Here is a 17,892-nt window from a genome sequence, read left to right on the forward strand (position 1 = left end):
TTAGAGAGTTTCTTGTTATATTATCGCAAGCAATCGGTGTAGGAAAATACAGGAAAATTGGCAATTCCTCAGCCGCCTTTACATTTGTTCGGGTTCTTTTTTGTTTTTGTTTTGTTTTCTTTGTCTTTTGTACCACAAAACACTCAAATTGCATTCCAACAAACAAACGAATACACGAAACACGAGAGATCAAATCAAAGCAGTTTATGGACACAAGACACAAACGAAATAATCACGTTGATAGCTCCCAAATCATATTTACGTTTTAGTCATTTAATGCTTCTTGAGACAAATCAGGAATCGGGAAACAGAAACAGAACGCAAAGAGACACGACACAATACACAAGAAAACACGACTAATTAGAAAGTAAGGGGAAAGGAAAATCGGTGTGAGTTAATTTAGGTGTGAGATGTACCACATGTTTTTTTTTTTCGTCTAAGCACTGGGATGGCCCTCAGGATCCTGGCCTTGGAAAGCGTGCGTGCATAATCTAACGCAGGCAGGGACCTGGAGAGACCATCCCGCTCAAGCATTCTCTATCAATTGGCTAAGTTTCAAAGAAATCTACTATTTGCTGCTAAATTCAAACACGAGGGTGCGTTTAGTAGTGCGCTATCATTATCATCATTGCATTGGAAAGTTTGTCATAATTTTCTTAAACAATCGTTCGATCACGTTTGGTTGGCATCGGTTCAATCATAATAACGCTAATTGTCCCTTTTTTCCTTTCGATTTGGATGTTTTTTTTTTTTTTTTATTTGCCGCCACCGAATTGACTATTTATTGACCGGACGGGAGGGGTGAAAATGGGAGCGTTTTAATTTCGCTTGATTCGCGTTTGGAAACTGTGTCACGTGATTGCTCGCTCGCTTGCTCTGTATTGCGCTTGCTGCTGCAGTCTCGGGGATGTCTGGTTATTGATTTTTGTTACTCATATTAATAAAAATGAAACGATGAAGAGATAAAAATGGTAAATGGAATTGGTTTTTTAAAAGGAAACTAATCAAATGAATAATGAACTGGAAGGTGAAAGGAAAAAAAATGAGTAGAACGGTCATTCTGCTACACGAGTATAAAAGCTGAACCAGAGTAATAGATATGTATACTATCAACGTTAATAAACAGAAAACAAACAAAAATACGTTATGATGCTGTTTTATTCATCGGAACAAAGACTTGTGTGCGGCTGTCCAGTTATTGGCAATTTTCCCCTATTTTCCTACGTTAGGCGTTTTGCAATATCACTACATTTTTTTTTTGTTTTCTGTACATTCGCTTGCTCTCGTACTCTCTCAAATTTAGGATTTATTTTTTTATTTTTGATTTTGTTTCGTTTGTGCAATGATACCATTTAAATGTACAGTAGCCAAAATACAGAAGAAGAGAAAGTGGAAAATGTATTCTTGCACTCTCGGAAAAAGGAACTAAGTAAAACAAATTCGCTCTACAATAAACGTAACGGCTCTAGGCAAAAGAAAAGGCAGTCGGGCGAACCCATCCCAACACACATGTATAGATTCTGCTCGTCGTTCGCGTTTGTCCGTGTCACGATTTCGCTCTAGATTCGGGTACACTCACTCGCAGAACTGCGATCTGGCGATACATACATACTCTACTGGCGTGCTTTATCTCACGCTCATAATTGAATTAGTGCCGAAAGTTGATATCTGAGCGCCACTGCTTTTCCCGGATTCATACTTTTTGTTTGTTTTCCTTTATCGTTTAAAATGACACAAAAATAATACAGAAACAGACAAGAACAGAATACACGTAAATTAAATTTTTTAAATATAAGACAGGGTGACAACCTAAATTAGATTCTTCCAGTCGTTTGTTCTATTTTTAACGCTGCTGTTGCTGTTGCTGCTGCTGCTGATGCTGTTGTGCTGCCTTGTGCGATGTGGATGATGATTTTCGTTTTTACTGGTTTTGTTATTGTCTTGCTTTTGGCCCCAACCGATATGATCTCTTTTTTCCGCCGTCAAAAATTGAAATTGGAGGGGTTCTCCCCTGAGAGAAGCCAGTGACAGTGACTAATTTAATTGACCAAATTCGGAAAACAAAACAGAAATTCTATGCATATGCATACTATCGTTGATACTTTCGGGAGTTTAGTAAGCGAAATAACTGCTTATCAGCACATACAATTCTCAATAGTTGATTTGTAACCAGTTGAAAATGATTGTACTGATGTCCCTTATAAAAGTTCCGAATCGAATTCGATTAAGTCCACGGTGAAACTCGACCAGGGATTCACATTTGTTACAATGTACAATTGTTTGTTGTAAATTCTCTACGACTCACAGTGGGACCACATCAAAAAAGTAGGACATGGCCATTATTAGACTGATGCAAAATTTGAAATTTTCGCTACACAGTGCTCAAATGGTTCCAAATTGGGTCCTGATTATTCTCCCAAAATTTGAACTTTTTTAGTAAGAACCTGACTTGGCACAAACCATTTGAAGTTTATATGGAAATTACTAAGGGGAACCATAATTTCGGTTCACATCCATCTCAAAATTCACCAGTTAACTCTACTTTAGAAAATGATAGCTGAGCTTGTGGAAAATTTTCTCAGCTACAACTTTGTTGAAGACTACTTTTCGATCAAATGTAAGGAACAAAAATTATTAATGATTCAAGTCACTGATGTCTTATGATTATGCTCAATCAACTGTTCAGCAGGCAACATTGGTGTTTATGGCGCGTAGAATAGAGGACAAAAATCATGGCTACTATGTCACACTGCAGTATACAGTGTTGCCCATAATACAGTTGCTTAATCTTGCCATAAGATTATCAAACTCTTAAACAATTAATAACTATTTAATTTAACGCTTCATGAAAGGCTAGAAGACAATGAACAAAAAGTTTGGTTTTTCCATAGTAATTTGCATATAAACTTCAAATGGTTTGTGCCAAGTCAGTTTCTTTTCAAATGAGTTTAAACTTTCGGAGGCTAATCAGAACCCGATTTGAAACCGTTTGAACACTGTGGAGCGAAAATTTCAAATTTTGCATCAGTCTAATGGCCATTTGGGTTGAAACTATTGAGTGTAGCATTTGCATGTCTTCTAGAATATTTTTTTAATTTTTGAGTACTTTATTTGAGTTGTAAAAATGTTTGCTTAAGGGGGGAATACACTAAGATAAAAAATAACTTTTTTATATCTTGTTAAAATCGATAAACATCTATGGAAACATTGTAGTTGACATCATTTCAGAAAGTTTGATGAAGTTTTAAGGTGAAAATGGAGTAAAAACGGTAGTACCTCGTTTTTTATTTTTTAATAGGGTAGAGAACTACTTCGGCCTAATCGCCCATTTTGGGCCTATCGAGCAGACAACTTCAAATAAATTCATAATTTCAGAGTTAACCAATCAATTATGCGTTTGGTACGATACTTTAGTTAATAAGCTACCGAACGAAGTCAATGAGAACGCGTGATATGAAGGTTTGCACCCATTATTCCCAAAAACAAAAAAAGCGCTCCGACCGAATCAATTTTTCTCTTCATCCGATAGGCCGAAGTGAATTCATTGGCGTTTCAATGCGTTAGGCCGAGTTTAGAATCCGTAGGCCGAGTTTGACGTCAAGAAGCAGTGTTAGACAGGGTTCTACATTTTCGAAGCTCTAAAATGAACTCGAGTTTTGTTTCTCCTAAACAAACGTGTTCAACGCTTCATTTCTATAACGCCTTGCTAGACTATCAGCAAGAAATGATAATGAAAAAGAAGCACGCTTAGAAGGAAACGCTGGCTGTGGATCTTCTCGTCGTTGCTTTGCTCATCGCTTTCAATGTAAGTAACGTCGATTTACTAGTTAAACGAAACCTCATTATGGCTTTCAATCCCCTTTCACGACCCCTCTATCACCGCTCTTTCAATTTGTTTAAAATGCGTTATGTCCCGTTTTCGTTAATTTTTTTTTTAGATAAATATGTGGATGGAAGATAAATTAAACATATTACGTGTAATATTCAAGTGTTTTCGCGTGAGAAATGCTTTAAATATGTAATTTAATGTGTTTCATGAAAGAGAAAACTATCAAAGTCGAGCGCTCTTTCGCTCATCCGTTTCACCGAAGCTTGAAAGGAAGACCAATGGAGCGACGGGCGAAAGAGAGACAAGCGCATCGATTTGGTCGATTGAAGCTGATATTGTGACGCCCTGGTGTTAGACTTTTGACAATATCTCAGCGATTGGTTTCTCTTTATTAAATCTTACGGTACATACGGAAAGGTAAATAAATTTGGAAGTCATTCCGTTTGAAGCTAAACTGCGCTAGATTAAGAAAGACTAAGTGCGGGTTGTGCTTAATAGGCTGGAAATGGGGTAGTTAACCCTATAATACAAAGTTGTAAAAGCTTTAAAAATGCACATTTTTGCTGAAGGTAACAAATCGCTATCTTTTCGTTTTAAGGATTTACATCCGTTTTTATATATTTATAACACTATCTTTAAGGGGGTGTATCTTGCAGGTTATCAAGTATTAGCAGCTAAACTCAACATAATTTTGTTGAGCAACTTATACTCTACTATTAAATATACAATTCATAGAGGGATTCCATGAGGATTTTTCTAATAAAATACCTCAATGTTTTGTTAAGGTTTACTGTTTTCATGACCATTTTTTAAGTATGTACATTAGGGTGGGTTGCAGCTTTGTTGTTTGGTGTATTATTCTCAATCTAAGTCCAAATTTTGATGAAATTTGAGCAATATTTCGATTTTTGGTATGCAAATGAATGAACTTATTCAGTTTCCCATACCAAATTTAAAATTCTCAGGCAAATCGAGATTATAACCAAATTCGTTCAAATTGTGCCCAGTTTTTGGGGACCTGATTAAGCATTAAAAAGGCAATGGGGAACTATGCCCCTACTCCCCCTATCTAAAATTAAATTATGAGATCTCGACCAACAGCCCTTTTCAGCCTAGCAATTTTTACAACCAAAACTTGTAATGCTCTTTTCTCGTGAGCCGAAGCTCATCTACGCAAACAAACAACACCATCGAGAATCCTTTTTCACCCGAACCAAAAGATGCAGTTGACTAGGGTGGTTCCGAACTTTGTTAATTGGAATGGTAGGAAAGATACACCGTTTGCATGTATTTATAAGTTAGTTCAGTGAAATCTTTTGGTTTTTTTAAAGTTATGTTTAAAATGTGTTGCGTAATTTTCAGAAAAAAAAACTACAAGGAACAGCCCTATTGGGTTGTACGCAGTGGTGACTGTTAGCTGGGGTTAGCTTGGGTTAGCTGCAGCAGGAGCTTTTGTTTTGTGTAGGAATAGGAATTTGAGCGGGTTTATACTCTTCAGTATGACGCGCTTGATATAGATGGCCCACAGCAACTCACGAAGAACTTCTGATTTCGATCAATAGCGGTGCGGCTTCTTCCTCCTTCTATGTACTGAAGAACACCACCACTCACCATGCGGTGATTGAATAAACACCGTTTGGTGAGACCGGATGGAATTCAACTTTGAAATCTGTGTCAAAGAAATCGATTTTCGCAGGCTATCGGTGATAGTTTTAATTATCAAAGCAACATTTGCACATCCGTGCAATTTTCAATAGTGGCATTTAAAAAAAATAATAAGGTTTTAAATTTACCAGGTGCGTAGGAATATATCTGATCGATTGGTGATAAAATTATTAAAATTGGTCCAGGGGCAGTTGAGTTATTAACGTTCAAAATCTTTCATAATTGTGTTACATGTTCCATTTTCGGTTTTCACAAAGTGTACCCCCATATAGAAATCACAGACGTAGTCCTACGTCAAAAGTGGACTTTATAATGGCGAATTCCGGTGAACTTAACTTAACTAGCTTAATCAGGTTAAATTTAATTAAAAATTTCAGTCTCATAACTGTACCTTTGAAACGGTGAAATACTCCCTAAAACATACCAAATAAGTCGAACCCTGATCAAGGTTTATTACCCGGTCCAGGTTTTCTTGATTAGTTTTGTTTTAATACTTTACTAAATCTCTCTTTTTGGTTAGAGGAGTGTAGCGGAACAAATTCAAGTCGAAAACAAATATTATTTGTGAAATTGGAAAAAGACCTTATATCAAAACTTGCAGAGGTTTTTAGAAGCTTTTTGACGTAGGACTACACACTCATTCAGGATTTAGGTGTTCGGTAATTATTTATACTGACTCTGGTTTGTAAAGCAAAATTATAGCTGAAACATCAGTTCAGACGTGACTTGAAACCAACAATCGGTATTTAATAACTGAATATCAGTTAAGTTGCCAAAAGAATACTGAGTACTGCAAGTATTTTTACGGATTAAACGGTAAAGTAGTATGTTTACTGAACTGTACTAATTTTCAGTACAAAATATTACCGAGGAAACAGTTTTATATAGTATTTACTGCTACTATTATTTATTTCATGAATCCTCATCAATGTTGATGTGCATATAACTGATCACGAACAGTGCAGTTTGACACAAGACACAATGCTTGGATAGTTTGGGCAAATAAAGTGCTGCCACGTAATTATGTACAGTTGACTGTAACTTTTACATAGGAAACTGATCGAACTCAGGTAAGTAACTAATGTATAGATGATGTTCTGTATTCTCATTAGTTTTTGTTCAAATAGACGATGTTCGTTCTGTACGCCAAATGATACCGTATGCAGTTAAAAGTATTGTAGATTTTCGAAACAACATTATTGATCATGAGCCATATTGAAAGCGTTTGATGAATTTTATGCTGCTGCAATCATAATCATTATATTCAATCAACATTATTTTGATCATATGTACTGAGCTCATCGGTTGATTCATATGCATTACTGAACATATAGTATTCTTTAACGTTTCATTTCCATTTTGCTGCTACTGGAAGTTCGGTATTCAAAATTGCAACCGATCTAATAACTGGGTGGTCCGCAGTTCAAAAACCCAGTAAAATTTTACTGATTTCGGTAAACTAAAATGAGTGAGAAACTGGGTAAAACGGTACAAGATCGAACAAAATAACTGTCTAGTCAGTTAAACTACAGCAAAATAAACAAAAAAATACTGGGCTTCCCAGTTAACATTGCTGAACGCAACTCGAACCATTTACTGAATGAACAGTTATTTTTGACAGATTGACTTTACGGACAGTTCGGTACAGCACATTATTGCTGTGATGATTACTGAGCGATCCGCAATTCAAAAACCCAGTAAAAATTTACTGACTCCAGCAATCTAAAGTTAGTGTGTACGTTTGTGATTTTGAACGTTAATAACTCAGCTGCCCCTGGACCAATTTCAATAATTTCATCACCAATCGATTAGAAATATTTGTACGCATCTGTTTAATTTAAGACTTTATCATTTTTTAAATGTCATTATTGAAAGTTGCACGAATGCACAACTGTTGCTTTGATAATTAAAATTATAAGCAGCAGTGCTTTCGGCACTTGGCGTTGAACATTGTTCTCCAGTACACAACGAAAACTGCAGCCCACATGAGCATCCATAGAAGGAGGAAATCCGCACCGCTATTGATCGGAATCAGTAGCTCTTCGTGATTCACTGTGGGCCATCTATGTTTAGCGCGTCACCCTCATTCCAAACAACATACAGCTCATCAGGCTCATCTGTGTTTAACACCCTAATATCTCAGCATTTCTCAACAATCACGACAAAACGGTCCTTTTCAGGACCACCATAAATTGGTAGAGTATTTTTTGGACATTTGTCAAGGTCATCATTTGGATGTCAGTTCCCATATCAAGATAGAGCTGGAATTATGATGATGTTTTGAAAGCCAAGGCTCGCCCACGCAAATCAACATCACCATCAGGTAGGGTAAGACTTCTTCTACCCGTCGGTAATGTTGGTTTGCGTGGGCGTCCTTGAATTCCTAAAAATCATCGAGAGAAATCATTGTTTACAAAAGCTGTTACGCCTAATTCCAGCTCTATTTAGATATGCTTAAATCTAACATACCAAGTACTTTAAAGCAACATTGCGGGTACAATTTCAAAAACCAAAGTCGGTTGCGTCATGAAATTGGTTTGATTCTGATCCAGAGGTGATGGATTTTTATTCTCACTACGCCAATCGATTGGAATTTTTTCTACGAATCTGTTAAAATTTTGACTTTATCATTTTTTCAAAATGTCACTATTGAAAATTGCCCGAATGTGCAACTGGTGCTATGATAATTAAAATTATCACCGATTACCTGCGAAAAGCGATTTCCCTAACATAGATTTCAAAGTTAAATTCCATCTGGTCTCACCAAACGTTGGCCTGCCAACGAAAAGCTGCCTGCAAGCAGCGAGCTGCAGCCCACATGAGCATCCATAGAAGGAGGAAGAAGCCGCACCGCTATTGATCGGAATCAGTAGCTCTTTGTGAGTCGCTGTGGGCCATCTATGCCAAGCGCGTCATACTAACGAGTATAAGCAGAGAGAACCCCGCTCAAGTTCCTATTCCTACACAAAACACAAGCTTACGTTGCAGTTAACAAATAACATTTATTATATTAGACCACGCAGTCCTACGCTGTCCCTTGTAGTATGATACCATAGAGGTAACTCTAAGACCAGAAGGTCCCGAAGAAACCAGCTCAACTTTTTGGCTCAGCTCTGGTACTATCTTCGGTCCCAAGCTAATCGATGCACCCCTCGAATCATAGGAAAAACCAATAACCCCTCATTTTATCTGGAAAACTTTCATAGCGAATCAAAACAAACATAGTGTAGTACTGGAATTTATACTAGAATGGGGTATGGTCATCGATTTGCTTGGGACCAATAGGCTAGTGAAGTAATGAGCCAATTTAAAATCGTTAGTTTCGAATTGATTGTTGATATCGGGTTTGAATTGATATTTTTCTATGCGTTTACTATCAATTGTATCTCTCAGCTTACAAAAGCTTCTGATACGTTCAATTATCTGTTTTTTGACCTGATGTGGCATTATGTTTGCTACCCACTTTTAATGATTGAATGCCTTAATACACCAATATAATCATAGATTAAGAGATTTAAAAAAAAAATATGACATTTTTATCTCGTATAAAGGGTGTATTCGATAAAAATGGCACACACCTATTTACTCACCAAAATTAAACCGATTATCGGATTTTCTTGAAATTTTGATGGCATGAAAAACTGCTAAAGAGTTATGATTTACAAAATTTGTTTTGTTCTATTTCGTCTCCCATTCCGAATGCCCGCACCTTCCTTTTCAGTCCATCCATCAAATTTTGTACAAACGCTTTCCCCAGTGTTTTTGTTGTTTTTACCCAAATTTTCTTCAACTCCAGCTACTGTTGGGATGTTTGCAAAGTTCCGTCTTCATAATTGCCCAGAACTGTTCAATTGGCGAAGTTCCGGTGAATTTGGTGGGTTCATATATTTTGGCACAAAATTGACTCCGTTGGCCACCACGTTTCGAGCGTAGTGGCAGGATGCTAGATCAGGCCAAAACAGAGTTGATCCTTTAAGCTTCCTTACGAATGGCAAGAGACGCTTCTTAAGGCACTCTTCCGTGTAAATCGCACCGTTGATTGTTCCGGAAGTGATGAAGGGAGCGCTTATTTCATCACATCCACAAATCGCTTGGCAGATCAGGAACTTCTTTGCATATTTAGATAATTTCTTCTTTCGTCGAACATCCTCCGGGACATCGAACATAGACTTGGTAACGAAATATTCTTGCCCAGGAAGTTGACGGAAGTCGGTCTTGACGTAAGTTTCGTCATCCATCACGTTGCAACACGATTTGGTCAGCAACTTCGTGTAAAGTTTCCGGGTGCGGGTTTTCGCAGTGATGTTTTACTTTTCATTCCGGTTTGGGGCTTTTTGTACCTTGTAAACATGTAACCCAGGACGGTTCATGGTTTCTGCACAAAACCGACTGACACCTCGGACTTTTTAGCGACATCTGGAATTGACATGTTTGGACGGTTCTTTCCTGGCCATCAGACGCTCCTTGAAGGTTCTTATCACACGAAACACTGTTGTATTTGCAATTCCAAACTTTACTCAAATTTTCAGGTTTTTTACTCATATGATTCAAAAGTTACAGAAGATTTTCGGTGTGCCATTTTTTATCGAATACACCCTTTAGTTTGAAAACTTAGATTTTTTTAAAAATATTAAAGATTTTTTTTTTATTTCTTTATTATCGAGATTTTTAGCCGCAGGCTGGTTCATCTCCCTATTAAAGAATTAGGTTTCATCAAATTTAAAAGAATTAGAAATATTGTTTCAATATTAGCTATGAAAAATTAACTTTTTTCAAAATTTTTATCGGATACCTGTAAACATCATTTCCCAAAGTTGTCGTTATAAAAAAAAAACAATGTTTGAAACACCCTCAGCTATCTTTTGGAGGATGAGCCCCCATGTTGCCAGACAAATATATCGAGGTATACCGTATTGACATTTCTGTACTCATCCTAAGGACCAAATCGAGAAAGAAAATTAAATCGCGTGCGAACAGAATTGTGTGTACATATTTGTTTAGTTGCCGGAAATGACATCTTCCTTATTCATATAAAGAAAAATATGTTTAATATGCAATTAGCAAAATACATCACTTCAAGGAGTTTTAACTAATTGACGTTTGAATCTTTGAATAGCTTACTGTCAGGACCAGGGTTGCTTCCACTCACTTGCTATAAAAACATATTTTTGGAATTATGTAATCATTAGATGATATAATGATATGCTGTACTTGTAAGTAACGAGACGAGGGTTTAAAGTATGTGTTTCACTCAAAAAACCTGCCAATTTTGCTATCAGAGCGTCACAATAAGCGATCTTATGATTCGTGAGCGTTCACTCAGAGTGAGTACTCACGAGTCGTAAAATTGCTGATTGTGACGCACTGAAAGCAATATTGACAGATTGTATGTGTCAAACACATACTTCACGTCCTCATCTTGTAACTTATAAGTACTAATTATCGCTATACCATCTCATGATTTCATAATTCTGAAAAACATTTTTTTATAGCAAGTGAGTGGAAGTAACCCTGGTCAGGACTTATTCAATTTTCAAAGAAAAAAAAAATGCTCAGTATGCAACCAGTAAAACCAGTAAAGGGCGAACACGAAATTATTGCGACACATAAATCATAAAAATCAACCAAATTTTGCACACTTTCTCATTGATGTGTATTGTGTACATGCTGTAAAACTCGAAGTCGTGTTTTTCGATTCAACGAAAATGGAGGTGAACCAACGCGAGTTGAGAGAACAAATTCTTTCCAAACACCTGGAATTTCCTGACCTGTCGCACCGGCAGTTGGGAAAAATGTTGAACATTCACCATTCAACTCGAACCATAACAGCAATTTATAAAATAACGAACATTTGAATGGCTCGAGTGACACTTGCCTTTGATAAAAAAAACACGTCTACTGAGGATTCATATTTATGAAAAAATCATATATCAATGAAACAGTCATCGGTCGTCATTGAAAAGCAATGCAACTATGTTCTGTCAATCTAATTGACTTTTATTGGTTCTGTTGTCTTGTGAATTTTAGCTAAAACGGCCTCTTTTCTGATTTTTATCTCTCAATCTATGAAATATACACGAAAACTATTTTGGAACGAAACTTCTAGAACAATATGAGGAACATTATGCCGTACACTACACATTTTTATATCATATGGGTGGAAAATTCGTAGAACAAATACTTTAAAATTCTTCACTTTTTAAGATATCTTCGAGCATGAAACTAAGTCAAACTTCAATAAAATCACTTCGAATAGTCAACCTTTGGTTACAAAGTTGATACATAACACATTAAACTTTGCTATGAAAGTTGTTACAGCAGCTTTCGTTGTTTCAGTCTCGAGATACAAATATTGTAAGCCGTAAATTACCTTAAAAACATAAAATTAACATGAAGCACCTCTAAATCATCACCGATTTTGCTGAAAATTTGCACAGAAGTTCAAATTAACATGACGAACAGTAATCACGGTTGACCCGTTACATTCCGAACATTTCGTTTAAAATGAACAGGTCTAAAGTATATGTATAAAACTACCCTAAAATTTTGGTTTGATTCTAAACATTATAAGAAAATTGGCATGACATTTTCGGTGTCGCAATAATTTCGTGTTCGCCCTTTATGCTATAATTCAAGTACAGAACTGATTAGTAACTCCGGTTTACACCGAGTTTTGGCCGTTTCTAATCCAGTTCTAGATGATATTAAATTTTTCGAATATTTATTCTTCATTAGAAAAACGAGTACAAAAATAACAGATTTCTGGTGACATAATCCAAATAGATATCAAGCTCATAAACAACAAATCCGCACTGTCACATAAATTGACAGAATGTGAAATCGTTAACCGCAACCCAGCCATCGGTATCAACCTCATAATAACTACCCGCGAACTGTCACCCTTCTTTCATCGACAAAACAAAGACGACAATCATCCATCACCCGCACCTCGCCCACTTCCCGCCGCAGTCGTGCAATATGTGCGAGCGTGAGAGGTGGTTCCCAACCAACAGTCGCATCTATTTACCCTACAGTCATTTCCCCCCCTGGCACAGCTCTCCAGCTACCAGGAGCCGCAAAAAGGACCTGTTGGGTGGAACGATTAGATAACCTGCATATTAAATTTCCAGCAAACAATAATGAGACTCTCATTTCCGGCAGCTGCTTCTCCGCCCCGCGGCTCCTTGTCGCCATCTACGACGGCTCTAACTCAAATATATCGCCCTTTGGCACACGCAACGGAATTTATTGACCAGAAGGGCCCAACCAACCAAAGCAGCACCAGCAGCAGCAACAGCAGCAGCAGCAAGCTGACAGGCCGTCGTAGTAGGCTGAATGCGGCTTTCTGTGTTTGCTCTGTCGCGCGCGCATTTGACAAACACACACACCGGACTGCGCGCGGCACCCATGACTACGATGATGACGACGACGACGACTGCTAAGTTTTTCATATTTTGCTCCTTTCGCTTCCTAGTTTTCCTTTCTTCCCCCACCCACACTCTTTCTCTCGAACAGAAGTGACAGGGGGAAAATTGTTGGGTTTATGGTTTCGCTTGGGTGTAAATGACTCTAGGGCAGTGTAACCCATCGAAGTCGCATTTGATCCTACTACATAGCGCGTTCCTAAACAAACAGAAAAAAGCGGCTGGGAATGATAATATGCCGTGTGCCAATGATGTGAGGTTTTTTTTTTGTCGGTTGCTACTACGTGTTTGTGTTGATGTACTTGTATGCGTGCACGCGCGGAACCACCCACCATCACCTTGTGCACCACCACAAAAGCACTCACCGAAGTAATCATCGACTTGTTAGTAACTATATCATCAATAGATAGGGAACAGTGGCTTATCTTGAACTCGTTTGACGCGCGGTGATTATTGGAATCGTTTAAGAAAATTATCAAACTTTCACGCCTCTAGTTTTCTCTTATGGTACAAGGAAAAAACATATGATTCTAATGTGAGAAAGGACGGAAACGGAAAACGAAAACAAAGAATAGAAACCAAAGAACCAATCTGACGGCTGTTGTTGTTGTTGAGAATGGAAATCAAAACAGAACAGAACAGTAAGGAAAAATACACTTAAAAGTAGTTGTTATCTGCTAGAGTAAAATAAAATCGTTGCTTACAATTGTCGCTATCTTCATTGGATCGTGAATACTGATCCGATGACGATAATCGTGAATGCCCGTTCATGTTGGGATGAGCCCCCCGACTATGATCACTTTTTAAAACGCTATGAATAGGCATTGGAGCTGGATTCAACTGGCCTATATACATATCTTCACACTCACTTTCTTTATACTGAAGTGTGTTTAAATGCTTCTGGTATATTACAACGCATCGATGACATCCTTTTCTGCGGATTACCGTGGAAAAATCCGACGTAGTAGTAGAAAAAAGAGAAAAGAGAAACAAATGCATGATAATCAGAAAAGGTAAAACGTAATCCGGCTAGAACTGAATAAGCGGCTGGTATTGTTTTTTTTTGCGTCTGAAAAATGATCTTATGATGTAAACAAAAAAAAAAACGCAAAATTGTGAGTCGAAAATGTAATGGGAACAGAAGTAGAAATACAAGTTAAAAGGATTTTCATGTGAAAGAAAGAGAGTGAAAAGAGGTATAGAGAAACAGGCAAGCAAAGGAACACGGTCGTACTTACTCGTTCACTAATAAAAATTTATCTCCCTCGCTAGCGATACATCTTCCTCTAGTACTTAAAGTTGATCCTTCTATAGTAATTTCCTGTTGTACCCCCGATTGAAACCATCGTCCCTCCCATCGTTTTGGAAAAGTGCACCCCGTGCCGCTCTGTAAAGCTGTGTTGGTTGGTTCGGTGGATGAAGGGAAGAGAAAACAGTGATTTTAGTAACGCCGAAACTCTAACGCTCTGCAATTCCTGCCCCGAATAACGCAATACCGTTGGCTCACATTCCGTGCTATAATCAATTCAATTCGCTGGACTTTTGACAATTGTGGCGTGCAAAATGTCTCGCCCCCGCGCCTATTTTGTGACACAGCGGCGTAGGTCGATGTTGTTTACAGTTTGGTGATAGCGCAGCTTACTATGTGGTGTCGGTAGGCATAAATATCAATCCGCCACCGAAGCCGGGCTGACTTTTGCTTGTGTGGGAAGATGATGGGCCGTAAAACCGAGTAGAAGATGCTAATAAGGTTGCTGGAGTATCATCTAGAATTTCGGTTTCCGTTACTTTCGTATCGAGTTTGTAGTGTGGAAAGCAAACTAGAGACATTCCTAGACTGCCTAAAATACAATCTCAACTAAATGGATCTTATTTTTTGTATATTAGACTGATGCAAAATTTGACATTTTCGCTCCACAGTGCTCAAGTGGTTCCAAATCGGGTCTAGATTAGCCTCCCAAAGTTTGAACTGATTTGGTAAGAAACTTACTACAAACCATTTAAAGTTTATATGGGAATTACTATGGGGAAACCAAACTTTTTCTTCGTAGTCTTCTATCCTTCTTCCATATGGCACCGTTAAAAAATTCTATAGCTATTCATTTTCTCAGTTACAACTTTGCCGAATATTTTTTTTCAGCCACACATCAAATTAAATAGTTATTAATTGTTTAAGAGATTGATAATCTTATGGCATGATCAAGTAACTGTTTTGTAGGCAACACTGTATTCTGCCGTGTGACATAGTAGCCATGATGTTTTAGCTCTATTCAACGCGCCCCAGAAACACCAATGTTGCCTGCTGAGCAGTTGATTGAGCATAATCATAAGACAATAGTGACTTGCATCATTAATAACTTTTGATCGAAAAATAGTCTTCAACAAAGTTGTAGCTGTAAAAATTTACAACAAGTACAGCTATCAACTTTCACAGCAGAATAATAGGGTTAATTATTAGATAGATATGAATACAACATTTGGTTTTCCCATAGTAATTTCCATCTAAACTTCAAATGGTTTGTGTCGTGTTTGTGTTTGAGTTCAAATTTTGGTAGGCCAATCAGGGCCCAATTTGGAACCGTTTAGGCAGTGTGGAGCGAAATGCTTCAATAGCGAACCCCTTGTTCTATTGTAGATTTCCCCATTTACCATAGATTCTATGTTTATTTTATCGTTGTGGACAATATGATTTTTTATTAAATTATATTGTATGGTTACAATACGTTTCATTGTTCCTCTATGGTTCTTGTTTTTACGGGTATACCTAGCAGGTAGTCAATTATCGCTTTGTGTCGGGTGTCGAAACCCTTCGAAATTGGTTTGCAGGTGTGTTAATCTTTTTCGGTTCTGGTTGTCTTGACCGTTTTCCTCTTTAGCTTATACCTGCTTAGACAAAAGGTTTGCAAGTTTTAAATTTGACTTTCCTGGTTTCGTTCTCTTTAAAAAAAATCGATTTAATTTAGGTAATCGAAATTGTAAGAATGCGCTCCGTATGTTTTTAAGTAAAAGACTAGGGCAACCACTTTTGCCACCAAACCTGTGATGGTGTTGGTGTAGCGGCGCAATTTTAACTTGTTATTCCATGTATGAAAAAAAAGCTTTGTTACGATGGAGGTTCTTAGGTCGGTTTTCGTGCACGATATGTTGGAAGCCTTGTTTCTTCTTGGCCAAATTTGTTCGCTCGTTTCCTTAAAATTCTCGATTAACGTGTTTGGTTCCAAATGAACCGTATCTATAAATCTGCTGAAAGTGCTTAAATGGTATCAAATCGGGTCCTGATTAGCCTCCCAAAATTACAACTCATTTGGTTAGAAACAGACTACGCACAAGCCATTTGAAGTTTGCATGTAAATAACTATAGGAAATCTCAACTTGTTGTTCATTGCCTTCTAGTCTTTTTTCCATATTGAGCTGCAAAACAGTTCGATAGCCATTATTATAGAAACTTTGCTGAAGATCGTTTCTATGTAAAACGAGACAGGAAAAAGTTATTAATTATTTTAGAGATTGGTAAACTTATGACATGATCAAGCAGCTGCTCTGTAGGCAACACTGTATTTTGCAGTGTGACATAGTAGCCATGATTTTTGTGTCCTATTCAACGCCCCAGAAACAACAATGTTGCCTGCTGAGCAGTTGATTGAGCATGATCATAAGACATTAGCGCATTAAACCATTGATAACTTTCGATCCTTGCATTTAATCTAAAAATGGTCTTCAGCAAAGTTGTAGCTGGGATTTTGCTACAAGTAAAGTTGAAAGCTTTTGAAGCAGACCGATATGGTGAATTATCAGATAGACGTGAACAAAAATCTTGGTTTTACCATAGTAATTCCCATACAAACTTCAAATGGTTTGTGCCATCTCAGTTTCTCACCAAATGGGTTCAAATTTTGAGAGGTTAGTCAGGATCCGATTTGGAATCGTTTAAGTATTGTGGAGCGAAAATTTCAAATTTTGCATCACTCTAGTATGCATGTGAGGCTTATTAAATGTGATGACGACCTCAAAATACACGTGATGAGCAATAGGGTTGGTCAACACTATATGACGGATCACAACCCCCGACTCCCCACAGCTCTTTCGATTCGTATTGGGATCCCCAGCAGCTGTGATAAATGTGAATAAATTATGTTACAACCTGGATTTGTGGGAGAGCTTTAAAATTTGTATGCGAAAATGTATGGGAAACGGAACAAAACTAGCTTGATCTAATTTCAAAAATTTAGATTTTTTACCTGGCACCTAGATTAAAAAAACTATACACACAACTTCGTCGAAGACCGCGAATCAATTCGACTTCTGTGCAAAAAGTTATTATTTTTTTACAGTCGCCCTGGTGCACCGTGCATACCTACAAGCTTATATGCACCCAGTAGTGCATATAGTAGACATCATGGCACGGAACTTTGAGTCGATGGCGGAAACGTACATCAGACTAAAGGCTGAAGCTAGGCGGATTGGACTTGCCATCAACGCATCAAGGACAAAATACATTAAAGGAAGAGGTTCTAGGGAAGACAATGTTAGCCTCCCAACCCTGAGTTCAGATTGACGGTGACGAAATCGAGGTGGTCGATGAGTTCGTGTATTTGGGCTCACTGGTGACCGCCGAAAATGATACCAGCAGAGAAATTCAAAGACGCATTATGGCAGGGAATCGTGCCTACGTTGGACTCCGGAGGACGCTCCGGTCGAATAAAATTGACTGTCTACAAGACGCTGATTAGACCGGTGGTCCTCTACGGCCACGAGACCTGGACTATGCTCGTGGAGGACCAACGTTGTTGTTTTCGAACGGAAGGTGTTGCGTACCATCTACGGTGGAGTGCAGATGGATGACGGAACGTGGAGGAGGCGAATGAACCACGAATTGCACCAGCTGCTTGGAGAACCATCCATCGTCCACATTGCAAAAATTGGGCGTCTACTGTGGGCTGGGCACGTCGTAAGAATACCATACGACGACCCAGT

At 38.0% G+C, this 17,892-nt stretch overlaps 1 protein-coding gene and 1 long non-coding RNA gene across 3 annotated transcripts in view; both read right to left on the bottom strand.

The window, feature by feature from the left end:
• aus (argus) overlaps positions 1 to 17,892 on the bottom strand; it is a 64,677-nt gene that overhangs the window by 32,942 nt on the left and 13,843 nt on the right. The window contains exons 3-4 of one of the 2 annotated variants that reach the window (XM_065217112.1): positions 14,157 to 14,313; positions 13,788 to 13,852 (exon numbers count right to left, since the gene is read on the bottom strand). In XM_065217112.1, the coding sequence (XP_065073184.1) occupies positions 13,788 to 13,852; positions 14,157 to 14,313 (222 nt within the window). Of the gene's footprint in view, positions 1 to 13,622; positions 13,853 to 14,156; positions 14,314 to 17,892 lie in introns of both variants that reach the window. The other variant, XM_065217111.1, reaches the window with a different exon arrangement.
• Positions 20 to 6,121, bottom strand: LOC135697509 (uncharacterized). Its single transcript, XR_010517429.1, has 2 exons — positions 1,613 to 6,121; positions 20 to 1,574 (listed from the first exon to the last, which is right to left on the bottom strand). It is a non-coding gene; the product is annotated as an uncharacterized LOC135697509 (long non-coding RNA).

Source organism: Ochlerotatus camptorhynchus, unplaced genomic scaffold (genome assembly GCF_037179485.1).
Source record: "Ochlerotatus camptorhynchus isolate MF236.1 unplaced genomic scaffold, CSIRO-AGI_Acam_v1.1 ptg000070l, whole genome shotgun sequence".
Lineage (NCBI taxonomy): Eukaryota > Metazoa > Arthropoda > Insecta > Diptera > Culicidae > Ochlerotatus > Ochlerotatus camptorhynchus.